Genomic DNA, 16,655 nt, shown 5'->3' with positions numbered 1-16,655 from the left:
AACTCGGATGCAGTGGTCAGGTAGACAGGAAAAGCCCCGCGAACTTTTGAATATTTCCTGTTTGCCCAGCGTGGAGCTCCGATCAGCACGGGTGGCGATGCAGTCCGAAATCAAAATAAAAAAAGAACTCCAGCACGGACCATGCGGATGTGATCGCTGTAAGGGCAGGCAAATCCGTTCTATCAGCGCTCCGTTACAGAAGATGAAATTCAGAATCCTTTTTTAAAAATCTCCAGACAGACGCCATAGCAGGGACTCAGCGCACTGCAGCGTGACAAGCGTAACGGAAAGCCAAAGAATGAAATGGACGCTCATGGACTGGAGGACTGAAGCTATCCCACAGTTCCTGCAGCCTCCGAAAAGTATTTGCATTCTTGGCTGAGCTCCAAATGCTTCTAGGGTCAAACACAGTGTCCGCGGTGGGTCAGGGCATAGCTTGGCAATCTACTCACCCCCCACACACCCCCAGAAGCGAAAGGGAAAACAATCCTCTGACTCTTTTACATGTCACCCTATCTTTACTGAATGCTGCAGATAGACACGATGCTGCAGCCGTCAACACCAACATCATCACTCCCCCTTGCCATGGGTGGCTGATGGTACAAAAGGACTGGTAACCGTCCTCGTCATCAGCCTATTGGCACATGGGGCAGTAACCATGCTGACTAGCATCCGTCAGGTCGATCAAGGGCGCCTGGCCCTAATTTTTTCTGGTGGTGGATGGTGCAATATGTCTGGTAACCATCGTCATCATAGCAACAGGGGGCTGAGCTCCATCAGCCCCCACCCTTCATGTGTAAAGAAAAGATTCAGTTGCCCCTGGACTAGCAGAGGGATGCTGGGCTTCTCTCCTACACACTGCTTAATGTCCTGTCTGGACTATCATAGCAGCTGGAGGCTGCCTTCCACTCATTTCTCACTAACAAGTCACCATGTCTTATTCCTGCATTCTTTATTACTTCATCACACAAGTGGGGGGACAATGGTATGGTAGCCCAGGAAGGCTGGGGTAAGAATGGAATGAACAGGTGGTGTTGTTACAGGAGCACCCCCTGTGAATAGCATACAGATCATAATTTCTGTAGGATCTGACACAGAGCAGCTGTGCTCTCTGGTTCTATGATACAGTGGTTATCTAGTACACTTGCCTATATTCTAGGCAGGACTGATTCTATTTTTAGATACCAAAAAGGAGGGATTGACTCAGGGAGTCATTCCCAATTTTGGCTTTTGCGCCCCTGGCTAAGAGCAGCCAGGGGCACTTATGACAGCAGCAAATGGTACAAAAGGACTGGTAGCCATGATCATCTTAGTTCCAATTTATGGAAGGGTTTGGATGGTGCAATATGGCTGGTAACCATCTCTGCTGTCATGCAAAAGCAAAAGCATGCTTCTGTGTAGCGCTGCTGAATCGCCTCTGTGAGCGGCATCTAGTACACATACGGTGAGAGTCACAAAAGGCAAAACAAGCTCCATGATTGCCATGCTATGGCATCTGCCAGGGCAATCCAGGGGAAAAAGGCGCGAAATGCTTGTCTGCCGTTGCTTTCCCAGAGGAAGGAGCGACTAACGACATTTACCCAGAACCACCCGCGACAATGATTTTTGCCCCATCAGGAACTGGGATCTCAACCCGGAAGTTCCAAGGGGCGGCGGGGGAGGCTGCGGGAACTATGGGATAGCTAGGGAATAGCTACCCACAGTGCAACGCTCCAGAAGCCGACGCTAGCCTCGGACCGCGGACGCACACCACCGAATTAATGTGCTTAGTGTGGCCGCGCGCAATCGATTTTATAAAATCTGTTTTACAAAACCGGTTTATGCAAATTCGGAATAGTCCCGTAGTGTAGACGTACCCTTACACTACACTTATACGTGACACTCCCAGAACCATACAAAAAAGTGCAGGTGAGTGCAAGGAGAACCAGTACATCTTCAGCATGTCTCACACAATTATAAATCCCTAGATACTTGAGATGATCTTTTAATGGGAAATAAGAAACTAGCTCTTACTGGCTTTGCCTAAAAGTGCCAACATTCTGCAGCTGAGCTGCCCAGGTGTTTACTCTGAGTGCGTCATTAGTGTTGCAGTGGCATAATCACTGACTGAAGATTCTCGCTAAATGCAGGAAACCTCACTTGCTTGAAAATGATTTTGGAAAACTTCCCAGGTTATATATTGCAGAAGACTGAGTTAGTGTGGCAATAATTAATACATTGCCAGAATGAAGTAGAACTCCACATCTAAAAATGTTCTTAGTGCTTTGCCAAATAAGTGAAATGTTGATATACATGATCTGTCTTGACTGCATCAGTCAGTCAGTCAATCAAGGTTAGGTTAGGGGTTAAAAAAAATATTTTAAACCCACAGTCCTTTTCCTTTCTTTTTCTCTGGTGGCTGTTTTTTCTATTTCTTTTTTCCTCTGGCCACTTGTAGAACTGCTGTGCTCAGTATTAAAATAATACATTTACTATGGGCATTTTGTTTCAAAACTGAAGTTTTCCAGTGATTTCTTTTGCAAGGTTGGTTCTATTAGTTTTGAAAGGGCTAAAATTCTGCCTTCGCAGTCAAACATGCAGTTTCCTCTGAATTTAGTGAGAGATGTACATACACTCATCTGAGGGCATTAGCTAGCCTGAATGTGGTGTTTAGCAAGGCTCAGTTTGCATACCCCAAGTTAGTCAGCTCAGGTATTCGTGTACATGTGCACAGGCCCTTTGAGAGCAGCATCATCCATGAAAAACGTTTTTCATTGTGGGTATACCCAATTCTGGGCTACTATTTCCCCCAGTTATGCTGCTTCTATTTTTTTCGTCTTGCCTATGTCTTCACTACCTGACCCTTTTCTTCTGTAGACAGCAAATGTTTCCAAATTAACGTAAAATATTTTTCTTCAGTGGTACTATTTCTTCTGGCACACTGATCCTCTTTCTACATCAAATGCATTAAATTCTTTCTGACATCAGCATTACCCCTTGATTAAATTACAATACTCAATTCAATTGGGTGTCATGTAGACTTAGCTATATATAAAGCAATATTAGTTTTGTAATGCTGCTTTCTGTTTCACTTTACTTTCCACCAGAGATTTTTCTTGTTTTCTTTGAATTTCCTGTAAAATAAGACATTTCCTCTTAGTGAAGGTTGTTCTACAAAATGTTTATGCTCAAAGATAAAGGAAAAGCAACTAGAGAGACAAAGCTCTATTGCTTAAATGTGCTTATCCATTTTTTTTCTGTACATTATTATGATGGGTTGAGTCACAGAAACGCCTTTGGGACTGCCACCTGATGTGCTGGGACTACCTGTGAGCCCATTTTCCCTGCCAGCTTGGGACTCCAGTGCCTTGCCTTGTTTGAGCCAGACATGCTTGCCTGCTGCAAACAAAGTCTGAACCACGTCCCCCACAAGCTGTAGGCTTAATTGAAAGCAGCGTAAGAAGTGCTTCTGTCTCCAACACTTGGATACTCAGCTCCCAATGGGGTCCAAACCCCAAATAAATCCATTTTACCCCGTATAAAGCTTATATAGGGTAAACTCCTAAATTGTTCGCCCTCTATAACACTGATAGAGAGAGAGACACAGCTGTTTGTCCCTCCCCTCTGGGTTCATTAGTAAGTAAAAAGTGATTTTATTAAATACAAAAAGTAGGATTTAAGTGGTTCCAAGTAATAACAGACAGAACAAAGTAAATTACCAAGCAAAATAAAGTAAAGCACATAAGTCTAAGCCTAATACAGTAAAAACTAAATGCAGGTAAATCTCACCCTCAGAGATGTTCCAATAAGCCTCTTTTACAGACTAGACTTCCTCCTAGCCTGGGTCCAGCAATCACTCACACCCCTGTAGTTACTGTCCTTTATTCCAGTTTCTTTCAGGCATCTCCTTGGGGTGGAGAGGCTATCTTTTGTGCCAGCTGAAGACAAAATGGAGGGGCTTCCAGGGCTTAAACAGACTTTCTCTTGTGGGTGGAAACCCCTCTCTCTCCCTGTGTAGAATCCAGCTACAAAATGGAGTTTTGGAGTCACATGGGCAAGTCACATGTCCATACATGACTCAGTTTTATCCAGGAATTCCCAGGAAAGATGTGGATTGGCGACTATCAAGGTTCTTTATTCGCCAAGTACTCCGAATTACTTGAATAACCCCTTCACACTATGTTGACCAAATCTGCCTTAGGTGCTTTCTACAGCAAACACTTTAAATACAAGCATAGAGCCAATGCTCATAACTTCAGATATAAAAATTATACATGCATACAAATAAGATGAATACATGCAGAAGAGCATAACCTTTGCACAGTTATGTTACATGGCATATCTAGCATAAACGTATTCCAGTTATGTCATATTTACACTCAGAATCATATTTCTATAAAGCATTATGGGGTGCAATGTCACAATTATCTTTAAGCTTAACCAATGAGGCCTCTTTCATAATTGTCTGTGAAGTATATATCACAGAAGCTTAGTCTTGTGCTGATTATAGTTGCCCTCCTTCAAACAGTTAATGTTGAGCATAGTGTTGCTATCATGACCAAGTCTCAGAGGTTTTTTTAATTTGTTGATAGTGTAGCAGCCAAATTAATCTGCTGTAGTCGAATAATGTCAATGAAATTACACTGAGAATTAATATAGCCCTTCTGATGCACAAATAATTCAGTTGTTTGTAATAGAAATTATCTTGCAGTTGTAAAGGTCTTAAGTGAATGTCAGAATCTTTGGGAAAAAATTACCTTAAATGTGTTAATTACCCATATTATTACCTGTTTTTAGGTAACTTTCAAAGCATCAAGATATTCAGTTTCACCAGATTTAAGATTTGTTCTTCTTGCATATGATGTCAAACAGGTAAGCAAGCTACTCATACATTCAATTGTCTCCTTAATTGACACTTTAAATGTTTTATCATTTCTGATTTACTTTACGAATGCATTTCCATTATTCATAAGACTATGATAGACTGATATATTAAATCACTATTCAGATAAACCTTTTTTCTTCTTTTTTAAGTTTTGGGACAATAAACTCTGTGTTAAAATTCCACATAGGTGAAACATTTTGCTTCCTTTAATTTCAGAAATCAATATTCAGAAATAGGAGCATATTGATTTTATTACTTATTTTTGATAAACTTTATGTTGGTAACTCACCATAGACTACTTGTGTTTAGTATGCTGATTTTCTTGGGATAAATATATTAATTTCCAGGTCAGAATAAAAGCCGGACAAGTGCAGTGGTACCATTCCTTTATTGCTCTCTAGATCTTTAATCTTAATGATTATGTCTGCAACCTGGAAAAATATGTTGACAGCTAATAGGACATGCTAGAGTGGTGTGATGTAAAGGAAAAAAAAGTAACTTCTTAAAGACTGTTATTTATTTGAGTCTCATTTTAAAGTCCATTGAAGTAAATGGGAGCTTTTCTTTCTTTCTTTCTTTCTTTCTTTCTTTCTTTCTTTCTTTCTTTCTTTCTTTCTTTCTTTCTTTCTTTCTTTCTTTCTACCAAGTTACAAGGAAGCACTCATTACTAAATATAACAGCTGACATCTGTATTTTGTGTTGTAGGATTTGACACAGTAGATATAAGGATTCATGTTTGATTGTTGGTCAAAATATTTCTTTGCTCCTTGTGATTTTCCTTCCTAACTGTTATGTAATATGTTTCTGATGTGGCAAAATAGGGAATAATAGCAATGCTATATTACCCTATGTTATGTGGAGAACTTCAGTCAAGTAGCACCAATCACAAGTGTTACCCCTTATGTCTACATACACTTAGGGCTGATTCAGTGAGCTGCTAAGAGCCCTCAAATCCCTTTGAATTCACCACTTTACAGAAGGATCCCTTTGAATTCACCACTTTACAGAAGGACCCTCTCTCTGTTTGTCATTACTGCTTTGTCTACAGTACTGTACTTCATTTTAAACTTCAGTTATCAGCAGATATTTAGAGGCAGAGAATGGTAGGTAGCCATTGTCTGGGTACACCGCAAGAAGGACAGGAGACACTTGTTATGGATTTTAATCGGGTTGCAACTTTATTATATAGATGTCTGAGACTACCCGGCAGATAAAGTGTACAGTGCAGGCAAATCTCTGCTTATTCAAATCAATTCTCCAGGGCTTCCATCAGCCCCTCCTTTGTTTCCATTCAGGTCCCCCAGACGACCCATGGCTTGGACCTTACCATCCACCATCCTCCCAGGAGGGTTAAGGTGGGCTATGAGAATGGGGCGGCGGGGAGTGAGGGTTGGCTCCCTGACGTACCAATCAGAGAAGTCCCCAACCCCCGCCCCAATTTTTTCCTTTATCCAGCACTTTCTTTTAAGTCCTTTCCCAGGCCATTTATCTGGTCACTGGCTGCCTTCCCTATGGAGTACCTGCACTGGACATCCACCAAACCTTACAAAATACTTTTTGACATATGGCCTACAACCTTTGCTTCTCACCAGAAAAGGTCCTGCCTCACAATCACTGTGGGGAAGGTAAAAAAAACCTCACTCCATCGAAGTCAATTCTGGTGGTGCGGGAAAAATTCCTTCCCAGCCCCCTTTAAAAGGAGGGACTAGCGTAACGTCCACAGCAGGTCCTAACCCAACCTGCCATTTGCTTCCACTGGGGGAAGGAGGGTGGGTGCTAGCTTCCTTGCTGTGTGGAGCAAAGACTTGCCCCACCCAGGTTTCGTACCTTTATGCCCTTCAGACCTCACATTCCTGGGTAGGGGGAGTCATTGCTGCAAAGCTGACCACCGAGCATCTTTTTTACAGCAGTTTCTGACCTCCTTCCTCCTCTTCACCCCCCCCTTCCCAAAGCAGAGCTGTCATTCCCAGGTAAGCCCCAGACAGACTCTGCCCCACCTTAGTTGTGGTGCAGTCATTCCCTGTGCTAAAGCAGTTGAGCATGAAAACAAGTGATGAGCAGAGTTTGCAAATACTTCCTTGATTATTAGATTTTGGTGGCTTTTTCTGTTCATTAATTTGTTCAGACAGATCATGATTTTCTTTTAAAAATAATTTCTGCAAAAATGTCTAGCCCTTACCTGGACAAAAGTCACATGGTATGTTTCTGTTCCTTGAAAATAGGCGTGTGACTCTCAAAATCTGAATTCCCGTGCAAATTCTAGTGATTATGTTTTTCCATTATTTGCCTAAAACCTATTTTCTTGAAAATTCACACAAGTAAAATAATTTAGTAAAAAAGTTACAGAAAACATCACAGAGGTGAAAACACAGGCAATACCACGTTAACCACATCAAACAAATATGCACAGTAATCATCCAGCTATCGGGTCTGATCCAAAGCCGTTGAAGTCAGCCTCTTAACTTCACTGGGCTTTCGGTCAGGGCCCCCGGCTATACATGAATGTTCCAGTTGTACTATTTGTCAGGTGAACAGTACTTGTATATTATAACAATGTGATGTTTGTTTTATTAATGCACATTAAAACCTAGCTTTTATATAGCACTTTCCACCAGTAGATCACATAGTGGCTTACAAGGGAAGACAGTAACATTATCCCAATTTTATTGATATATAGAGAGGGGGGCAGTGATGTGTCCAAGGACATCCAGCATTTCAGTGACAGAACTAGGACTAGAATCCAGATATCCTGCGTCCAAGTTCACTGCTCTATCCACTAGGCTAGGCACTCGTCCACTGTAAATTAGCATAACTCCACTGAAGTCAAGAAAGCTACACCAATCAACCCCAACTGAAGATCTGTCCTATGGGTATATGTGGTCACCTTAAAACAGTAGCAATCACTACAACTGTCGCATAACATACTTTTATGCTATTATGGTGCATATGAGGTAAAACGTGTGTTTTCTCATCTCACGTCCTGGGTTCATTTAGAAAACTAGTCATGCCTGATCTACTTAATTTATTTAAAACATTGATTTTGTTTATGATGTCGTCATACTTCAACAGCTTCTCCTCTGTTTTTTCTACATTATTTGCTTCATATTATTCCCTCTCTCACTTCCACTGTTAGGAGAGTGGGGTTTGATTCTGCGTTCAAGAAGCCCAGGGGGCCAGTGCTAGGGGAACCCTGCAAAGATGCACAGGAAGCTAGTGGCATCTGTCCATCCAGGAGTGCCAGCTCTATTTGTTTTGCCTGGCCCCTGCCACTATAGCTCTGAGAGTAGCCTGCCCCTGGATTTCCCCTTTAAGGGGGATCAGTTGTGAAGCGATGATGTCATAAAGGGTTAGACGACATGATGTTCATTCTCCCCCCAGCCCTTCCCTTGCAACCCTTTCCCAAGCAGAGATCTCCAGACCTACTGAGGACTGTCCCAAGGAAATCCATGTGTTGGTAACAGTCTTTGGATTTGCCCCAAGTAATTAATTATAATTTCATAGATTTATATGATAGACTTAAAAATAGAAAATAAAGTATAATGCATATTCAATTATTTTAATGAGAGCAAGATCAGGCCAGATTCTTCCTTTACTTGATGCCATCAAAAATGTATACTGTTATCATACAGAAGTATTTGCTTCTGGTAATGGAAGTTACCACCCTGTAGAGTAAATGTACAGTTTTCAGTGGCACTCATTATTGGGAACCACAACGGGACTGTTTTAAACATTTAGAGCCAGAGCCTTAGCTGGTATAAATCAGTATAGCTCTGTTGACTACACTACCTGCGAATCTGACTCTTATTTTCCCTTACTCATTGTGCGTTATCAACTGAATTGTAACCCTTTTGACTGGATTGAAGCTATTCATAAATATTTGGGTAATGGGTTTTTCTTTAATGAGAGTAATAGTTTACATATGTTTATCTGTGTTCCATTGTGACATAGCAATACAGCCGCTGCAGATTTATAAATCAACAGAGTTTTGTAAAGAAGCTAGTATAATTCAGCTGAATAGATTGAAGTAAAGTAGGAACAAATGTTTGTTCAAGACATTTGTCATTAAATTGTAATTCGAAGCAAGGTTATTTTGATGTTTGGATTAAAAATAAATGTTGAGTTAAATAGCTGAATATTTATTTTTATCATAGTCAGCATTTTCTCTATTTTATGCTTGGAATGGTAAACTTTAATTAAATTTGCAGTTGTTTCAGCACAATTAAGATTGTCCTTTATGCATAACGGGACATAAATCTGCATGAAAATAAGCCATCTTTGAATACAAAAGTAATAATTGAATGAATCATTTAAATCATGCCTAATCAAAGGAACAAAGGAATCAAACTGTGCCACAGCAGCTGGTTTATCATTGCTTTCTAAACTCGGCATGCGGCAAAATAACAGCCTTTATCGTGTGCAAGATAGTTGTGTTCTGAAATAATCTTTACATTGTGGCATATTGATTTCTGTACACACGTTTGTCTCCACCTTTATGACAGAGCACTACATAACGTGGCTTGAAGTTAAGTAAAACTGAGAGGTACAGTCACCTTAGGGGTTACTTGTAACAATAGTGAGGTGGGAGCTGTGGAAATGGCGGGGATGGTTACAGTGTATTCACTGCTGTGTAGCTTCACATATTTCCAGTTCTCTCTCCTGTTCTCCACAATTCCGTTACTTAGCCAAAACTCATGTGGATCAGCTGAGTGCAGCTCAGACTTCCATTACTGATGCTCATGCTATTTGACGAACATCTCGGAAAAAGGTTCTTGCTTTACCAAGTAGCTAACCAACAGGTGAGAACTAACGTAAGGAATGAAAGTGGCCTATATTTTCAGGGAATGTGAAAAATATGGCAGTAGTTAGACCATTGCCCTGTGCCGTCCGTGCATTTATTGTATACAGAATGAGACGGATGGGGAATGGTAAATCTTTGACTTTCTTGCACGGTTCTCATTTTCAGCCAAGGTCTGGAGTGGGTGATGTGACATTCAGAATGGGTGGAGGCTATATTAGGAAGCCAGTGAGGAGTGTGAGAGAAGCAATTCTCTCAATGTTGCTTTTAATAAGTGACATGACTGAAATCTGTCATTTCAACTCTTCTTTTTTTAACTCCAGTACATGTTGATAGTAACAGCTGTAAAAACAGTAGGTAAAGTTCTGCTTACAATTAAGGAAAACTGCATATGCTTATTCCACCTTCCCTTCTGCACTGGCCCTAAAGGATGGCACATTAGTTCGCAAGCATGCCCCGAGCACTAAGAAGCTTAGCAAGTTTCTCCAAGGTATCTTCATTCCTCCCCAGAGCAGGGTTACCTCATAAGGGTTTGATCCAATGTCCATTGAAGTGAAGTGAGACTTTCCAAATACTTCACTAGGCTTTATTGGATCCTAATGCATGACCTCGCCAGAACTCAGCTTGACATTGAAGAGAGAGCTTGTGAATTGGAGCAAATTTCCTTCTACTTTCCTCACCACTTCTCTCTCCTTATATCTCCTTTTCCTTTGTTTTGACTTTGTGATCCCTTTCTTCTGATCCCTTTTTGTCTGCCACATGGCCCCCTCTCTCTATTTCAAATGCTTTCTCAATGCCAACTTATTGCAGGAACATTTCCTATAATCTTTTCTTTACCACTAGTCATCTACAACTTGCCTTTCTTGAATTAAGTTACTGTAGCGGGGTGGTCACCCGCTCCTGCCTGGAAGGGCTTAAGACAGCCCTGGAGAGGGCTGGGTCACGGGGAAAAGCTGGGCTGATTGGGGAAACAGTCTCAGCTGTGGCCACGCCCCAAAAGGCCAGGGAAGCCAGGAGCAGAGACAGTCTCTCTCTGCCTTCAGAGAGAGGGGGCCTGGCTGCTGGGAAGCTCAGGGTGCCTAGAGTGAGGCAGGGCAGGGGAAAGGCCAAAGGGGCTGGGGAGCTCCAGGCTGGCAACTCTCCAGGCTGCAGGGCCTTGTCCAAGGCCCCATAGAGGCACTGGGGTGCAGAGAGAAGCAGAAGGTCCAGACCCAACCTTGCCTATGATGAGTGGCTCACACTGCAGTCTGCCCCAGGGCATGGGGGTGAGTTGGTGACTGGCAGTAGTCTATGACTGAGGCGAGGTGGGGGTAGGAGTTCCTCGGGGAGGGGAGGCCCCGAGACTGAGGGGTGTACTGCCAGGGGGAAGCACCCCAGATAACAGGGCATCGGAGTCCAGGGAGGGACACGGGGGCCAAGTGGCAGTGGGACACTGGCCTGCAGAGGGCGCTCCAGGGATGGAAACAAGCTAATTCCCGAAAGAGACCAGCAGGAGGCACCGCAGGTGTGAGTCCACTCGCTTACAGTTACATTTGTCCATTTTAGTTCCTGATTCACAAAAGCACTTATGGTATGAACTTAGATACATCTCCATTCAGGAATCTATGGAACGTAAGCGTGTGCTTGCCTACTAGATTGGGTCTTTAGACTGTAAACCAGTCTGACTAGGGAATGTGTGTAAAACAATACTAGCTTATAGCACTGTAAATGGTGGATGGATGTGTGTGACGTCTCCAGATGCTGCTGCTGTGATAGAGTGCTGCATCACTGACCCACCATCTAATTCATTGTTTGTTCAGTCGGAAGCCATACACCAGAAGAAGTGATTTTTAATAATCAGTTAGGGTAAGTGCAGGATGAAGGAGAATGCAAGCCTGTGCAGAAAGAAGAAGAGGAAGCTGAGTCATGACACTAACTGTTTTTTGAATTGATCGTTCGATGTGAATGAACAATATTTCAAAACACTTTCCGAAAAGTTGTAGTTTAATGCACCAAACACAGTAATGACTCAAGCACAGCAAGATAGTTGAAGAGAAATCAGCAGAGATTGAAGTTGCTTATCCACTGTGCGGGGATGCTTATTACCACTCCACTGTTATTATATGTATTTTTACAGAATAATAACAGAGCTGACCACAATCTACAAAGAACTGAGGGTAAGTTGAGAGAAGTGGCACACTCACTGAGCTTTTCCAGTTTGCATATGATATTAGCTTTTAGAGTGCACTGCAAAAGATCTACAAGAGCTTATTTGCAGATTAGAAGAATCCAGGAGAAAAAATGCATTAAAGCCTTAAATTATGGTTATCTGTTATGCATTATGAGATAATCTTCCTACCAATTACTTGGTAGTTAAATGTTCAGTTATGTCAGTAATCTTATCTTCTTGGTCTGTGAAATTAATTATGGTAATTGTTCTGCTGAAATTGAAAGAGGAAAATCAGTTTGCTGATTGTTTGCTCGATCTAGAGATTATTCAGAGTTAGAATAAACAATGTGAAATATCAAAATGATACAGGTGTTTTCAACAAAATGATGCTGTACTGTTACGGAAGTCTGACTATGGAGTATTATTTCTCAGGAAGCACTAGCTGTAGGTTGGTGATGTTCTTATTTAACAAAGCCTCCCCCTGAATTCACCTGCACACGACTCGTTTTTTGAGTACTGCATATGAAATAAGGAACTGTCTTTAAAAATGCTGCCCACCTGCCTCAAAGGGCAGAGCAACTTGCTGGGGCCAGTGGTGAAATGGTGCAGTCTCAGCAGGAAGGGAAGGAGACACTCATTCTAGCACACTAGGTAGCTCCTTCCCCGGTAGTCTCTGGCCATGGGGGAGGCGTGCTGATTGGCCAGCATTCCCTAGCTCCCAGAATTTAACCTGTTGCGGGGGCCATGTGGAGCCTCTTTTAACTCTGTTCCAGCAGCTCAACTCTTCCTCCCTCCCCCCTGAACTAGGAACAGGAATCTGGTCTGACAGATTCTGTGGGTCTAGCTGATGGCCTGTTTGCGGGTCAGGTTGGAATTGTTTCTACCATGGGCCAATTGGCAGAGAACCAGGGAGGGTTTTTTTGCCTTCCTCACTGTGCCTTCAAGCCACAGTGACTTAAGTAGGAATGCGCTTAGTACCTTACTGAGGTACCTGGATTGACTTGTTTATTTGTTGCAACTTGTGGCCAGTTTCAAGTGTGGTAAAAAGAATAAAATGAATGGTTAGCTGAGAGAAAAGGCCTGGGATTTTGGTGATGGGCCTTGGGCTTACAGGTGAGAACTTGTGGCCCTCATGGCCTGAAGTCCCCACCCTTCTTCACCTTCTGCCCCTCTCCTGGGGGAAGGATGTTAGGACTCAGAGAGAGCTGAGCCCTGCAGGTAGGCTGAAGAGAGCCTATCCTGAGTGGCAGGTTATATGCTAAGGAGCCCTATAACCCCCGCACTGGAACCAATTCAATGCCTGGTAATGGAGAGTACGAGTGATGGGTGGGTAGTAACCCCTGCCCCGGGTGAAAGTTTAATAAAAGTTGTAGCCTGCCACTTAATTCCATACATGTCTGTCTCATTTTGCCCCTGTGTCCGCATCAAAGGCAGATTTGTATGTTACTCTCACATAAGAACGGCCATACTGGGTCAGACCAAAGGTCCATCCAGTCCAGTATCCTGTCTTCTGACACTGGCCAATACCAGGTGCCCCAGAGGGAATGAACAGAACAGATAACCATCAAGTGATCCATCCCCTGTTGCCCATTCACAGCTTCTGGAAAACAGAGGCTAGGGACACCATCCCTGTCCATCCTGGCTAATAGCCATTGATGGACCTATCCTCCATGAACTTATCTAGTTCTTTTTTGAACCGTGTTATAGTCCTGGCTTTCACAACATCCTCTGACAAGAAGTTCCACAGGTTGACTGTGCATTGTGTGAATAAATACTTCTTTTTGTTTGTTTAAACCTGCTGCCTATTAATTTCATTTGGTGGCCCTTAGTTCTTGTGTTATAAGAAGGAGTAAATAACACTTCCTTATTTACTTTCTCCACACAAGTCATGATTTTATAGACCTCCATGATATTCCCCCTTAGTTGCCTCTTTTCCAAGTTGAAAAGTTCCAGTCTTACTAATCTTTCCTCATACGGCAGCCATTCCATACCCGTAATCATTTTTGTTGCCCTTTTGTGAACCTTTTCCAATTCCAATGTATCTTTTTTGAGATTGGGCAACCACATCTGCACGCATTATTCAAGATGTGGGCGTACCATGGATTTATATACAGGCAATATGATAATTTCCGTCTTATTATCTATCCCTCTCTTAATGATTCCCAATATTCTGTTAGCTTTTTGAACTGTTGCTGCACATTGAGTGAATGTTTTCAGAGAACTATCCACAATGACTCCAAGATCTCTTTCTTGAGTGGTAACAGCTAATTTAGACCCCATCATTTTATATGTATAGTTGGGATTATGTTTTCCTATGTGCATTACTTTGCATTTATCAACATTGAATTTCATCTGCCATTTTGTTGCCTAGTTACCCAGTTTTGAGAGATCCTTTTATAGCTCTTTGCAGTCTACCTGGGACTTAACTATCTTGGTACTTTTGTATCATCTGCAAACTTTGCCACCTCACTGTTTACCCCTTTTTCCAGATCATTTATGAATATTCTGACTAGGACTGGTCCCAGTACAGACCCCTGGGGGACACCACTGTTTACCTCTCCATTCTGAAAACTGACCATTTATTCCTACCCTTTGTTTCCTATCTTTTAACCAGTTACCAGTCTATGAGAGAACCTTCCCTCTTATCCCATGACTGCTTACTTTGCTTAAGCCTTTGACAAGCTCCCACATCAAAGGCTCTTTCTGAAAATCCACTGGATCCCCCTTGTCCACGTGTTTGAGACACCCTCAAAGAATTCTAGTAGATTGGTGAGGCATGATTTTCCTTTACAAACACTATGTTGACTGTTATGTTCATCTATGTGTCTGACATTTTTGTTCTTTACTATAGTTTCAACCAGTTTGCCCAGTACTCAAGTCAGGCTTACTGGCCTTTAATTGCTGGGGTCACCTCTGAAGCCCTTTTTAAAAATTGGTGTCACATTAGCTATCCTCCAGTCATTTGGTACAGAAGCTAATTTAAATGATAGGTTACGAATACAGTTGGTAGTCCTGCAATTTCACGTTTGAGTTCCTTCAGAACTCTTGGGTGAATACCTGGTCTTGGTGACTTATTACTGTTTAGTTTATCAATTTGTTCCAAAACCTCCTCTAATGACACCTCAATCTGGGACAGTTCCTGAGATTTGTCACCTAAAAATAATGGTTCAGGTTTGGGAATCTCCTTCACATCCTCAGACATGAAGACCGCTGCAAAGAATTCATTTAGTTTCTCTGCAATGGCCTTACCATCCTTGAGCTCCTTTAGCTTCTTGATTGTCCAGTGGCCTCACTGATTGTTTAGCAGGCTTTCTGCTTCTGATGTACTTAACATTTTTTTGCTATTACTTTTTGAGTCTTTGGCTTCAAATTCTTTTTTGACCTTTGTAATTATCTTTTTACGCGTCATTTGCCAGAGTTTATGCTTCTTTCTATTTTCTTCCACTTTTTAAAGGATGCCTTTTTGCATCTCACTGTTTCTTTTACTTTGTTGTTTAGCCAGAGTGGCTCTTTTCTGGTTCTCTTACTATGTTTTTTAATTTGGGGTATACATTTAAGTTGAGCCTCTATTATGGTGTCTTCAAAAAGTTTCCATGCAGCTTTCAGGGATTTTACTTTTGGTGCTGGATCTTTTAATTTATGTTTAACTAACTTCCTCATTTTTGTATAGTCCCCCATTCTGAAATTAAATGCTACAGTGTTGGGCCACTGTGTTTTCCCTGCCATATGTGTTTGTGGACTTTCAGATAGTGATGATGTATTTTTACTTGGCATGGGTCCAGAACAAAACCCTGGGTACAGATGCTCATGAACATTGTGATGTTTGACTTTAACCTCAGATCCAGATTTTACCATTTGTCCCTATTTCTATCTCAACCTCTCAAAAAGATCAGAAACTCACTGAATTTCAGGGTTATCACAATCAATCTAGACAGGAATTTTATTCCTCATGTGCATCCATAGCTAATGAAAATAAATAGAATTTCCAAAATGAGGAAGTTTGTTTCTGCGCTTCACTTTGAGATTCTCCAGTTGTTGTTTAGCTAATAAGTACTGCAACAATGTGTATATGAAAGGCTAGATTTTTTAGCTGGTCATTGCAATTAAACGGGCTACCCCCTTTTACCCCAGCTGAGCATCTGGCCTTTAAACACTCTTCTTGTATTTTAAATCAAAGTTCTACCTGTGTCACCCTGAAGGTGACTGTGGTATACTTCTTATTTATTATGTATATTTGATTTTTTTTAATTACCATGTATTAGTTTTGTAGCACTACAGAAGTGCATGACATTTTACAGGCATATAAAAACATGAGGTATCTACCTGAGGAGATTTCCAATCCTGCAAACATTTAATATCGGTGTGTAATACTTGCTGCCATGAATTCTCATTGACTCTAATGGGACTAGTTGCATTAGTCAGCATGCCCAGTATTAAGTGTTTCCAGAATTGGACCTTAATTAGATAATGCAAAGAATAATGAAAAACAGGCCTTGTTGAGTAGGAGACAGGAAACAATATGAAGGTTGAGACAATTATAAACAATGGAAAGGGAATATTATTTATATTGAGAGCATATTGGGAACATACTGTGGTTTACTATGGGTCCAATTCTTACTCTACCCACAGTGAGTAGTACCTTATTATAAAATTATTATTAGGGATCCTATATAGATAATACGATCCCTATAGATGCACAATGATCCAGCAATGTATTTTCTTCATTGACCAAAGCACTACATTATTCTAGATGTTTCTGAGATCGAAATGTTAAATCTTGAACTTGCAAACATCGGAGGGCTTTGTCATATACCCAGAAGACAGTGATTCTTTTAACTGTTAAATGG

The 16,655-nt window shown here is 41.6% G+C and overlaps 1 protein-coding gene across 3 annotated transcripts in view; it reads left to right on the top strand.

Annotated features, from left to right (window-relative positions):
• DPP10 (dipeptidyl peptidase like 10) overlaps positions 1-16,655 on the top strand; it is a 416,863-nt gene that overhangs the window by 229,533 nt on the left and 170,675 nt on the right. The window contains exons 5-6 of one of the 3 annotated variants that reach the window (XM_045032139.1): positions 4,777-4,851; positions 6,160-6,219. In XM_045032139.1, coding sequence (XP_044888074.1) covers positions 4,777-4,851; positions 6,160-6,219 — 135 coding nt within the window. Of the gene's footprint in view, positions 1-4,776; positions 4,852-6,159; positions 6,220-8,248; positions 8,319-16,655 lie in introns of those variants that run through there. The other 2 variants (XM_045032140.1, XM_045032141.1) reach the window with 2 other exon arrangements.

The sequence above is a fragment of the Mauremys mutica genome, chromosome 10 (assembly GCF_020497125.1).
Source record: "Mauremys mutica isolate MM-2020 ecotype Southern chromosome 10, ASM2049712v1, whole genome shotgun sequence".
Lineage (NCBI taxonomy): Eukaryota > Metazoa > Chordata > Testudines > Geoemydidae > Mauremys > Mauremys mutica.
This window is presented reverse-complemented; position numbering and strand designations above follow the sequence as displayed.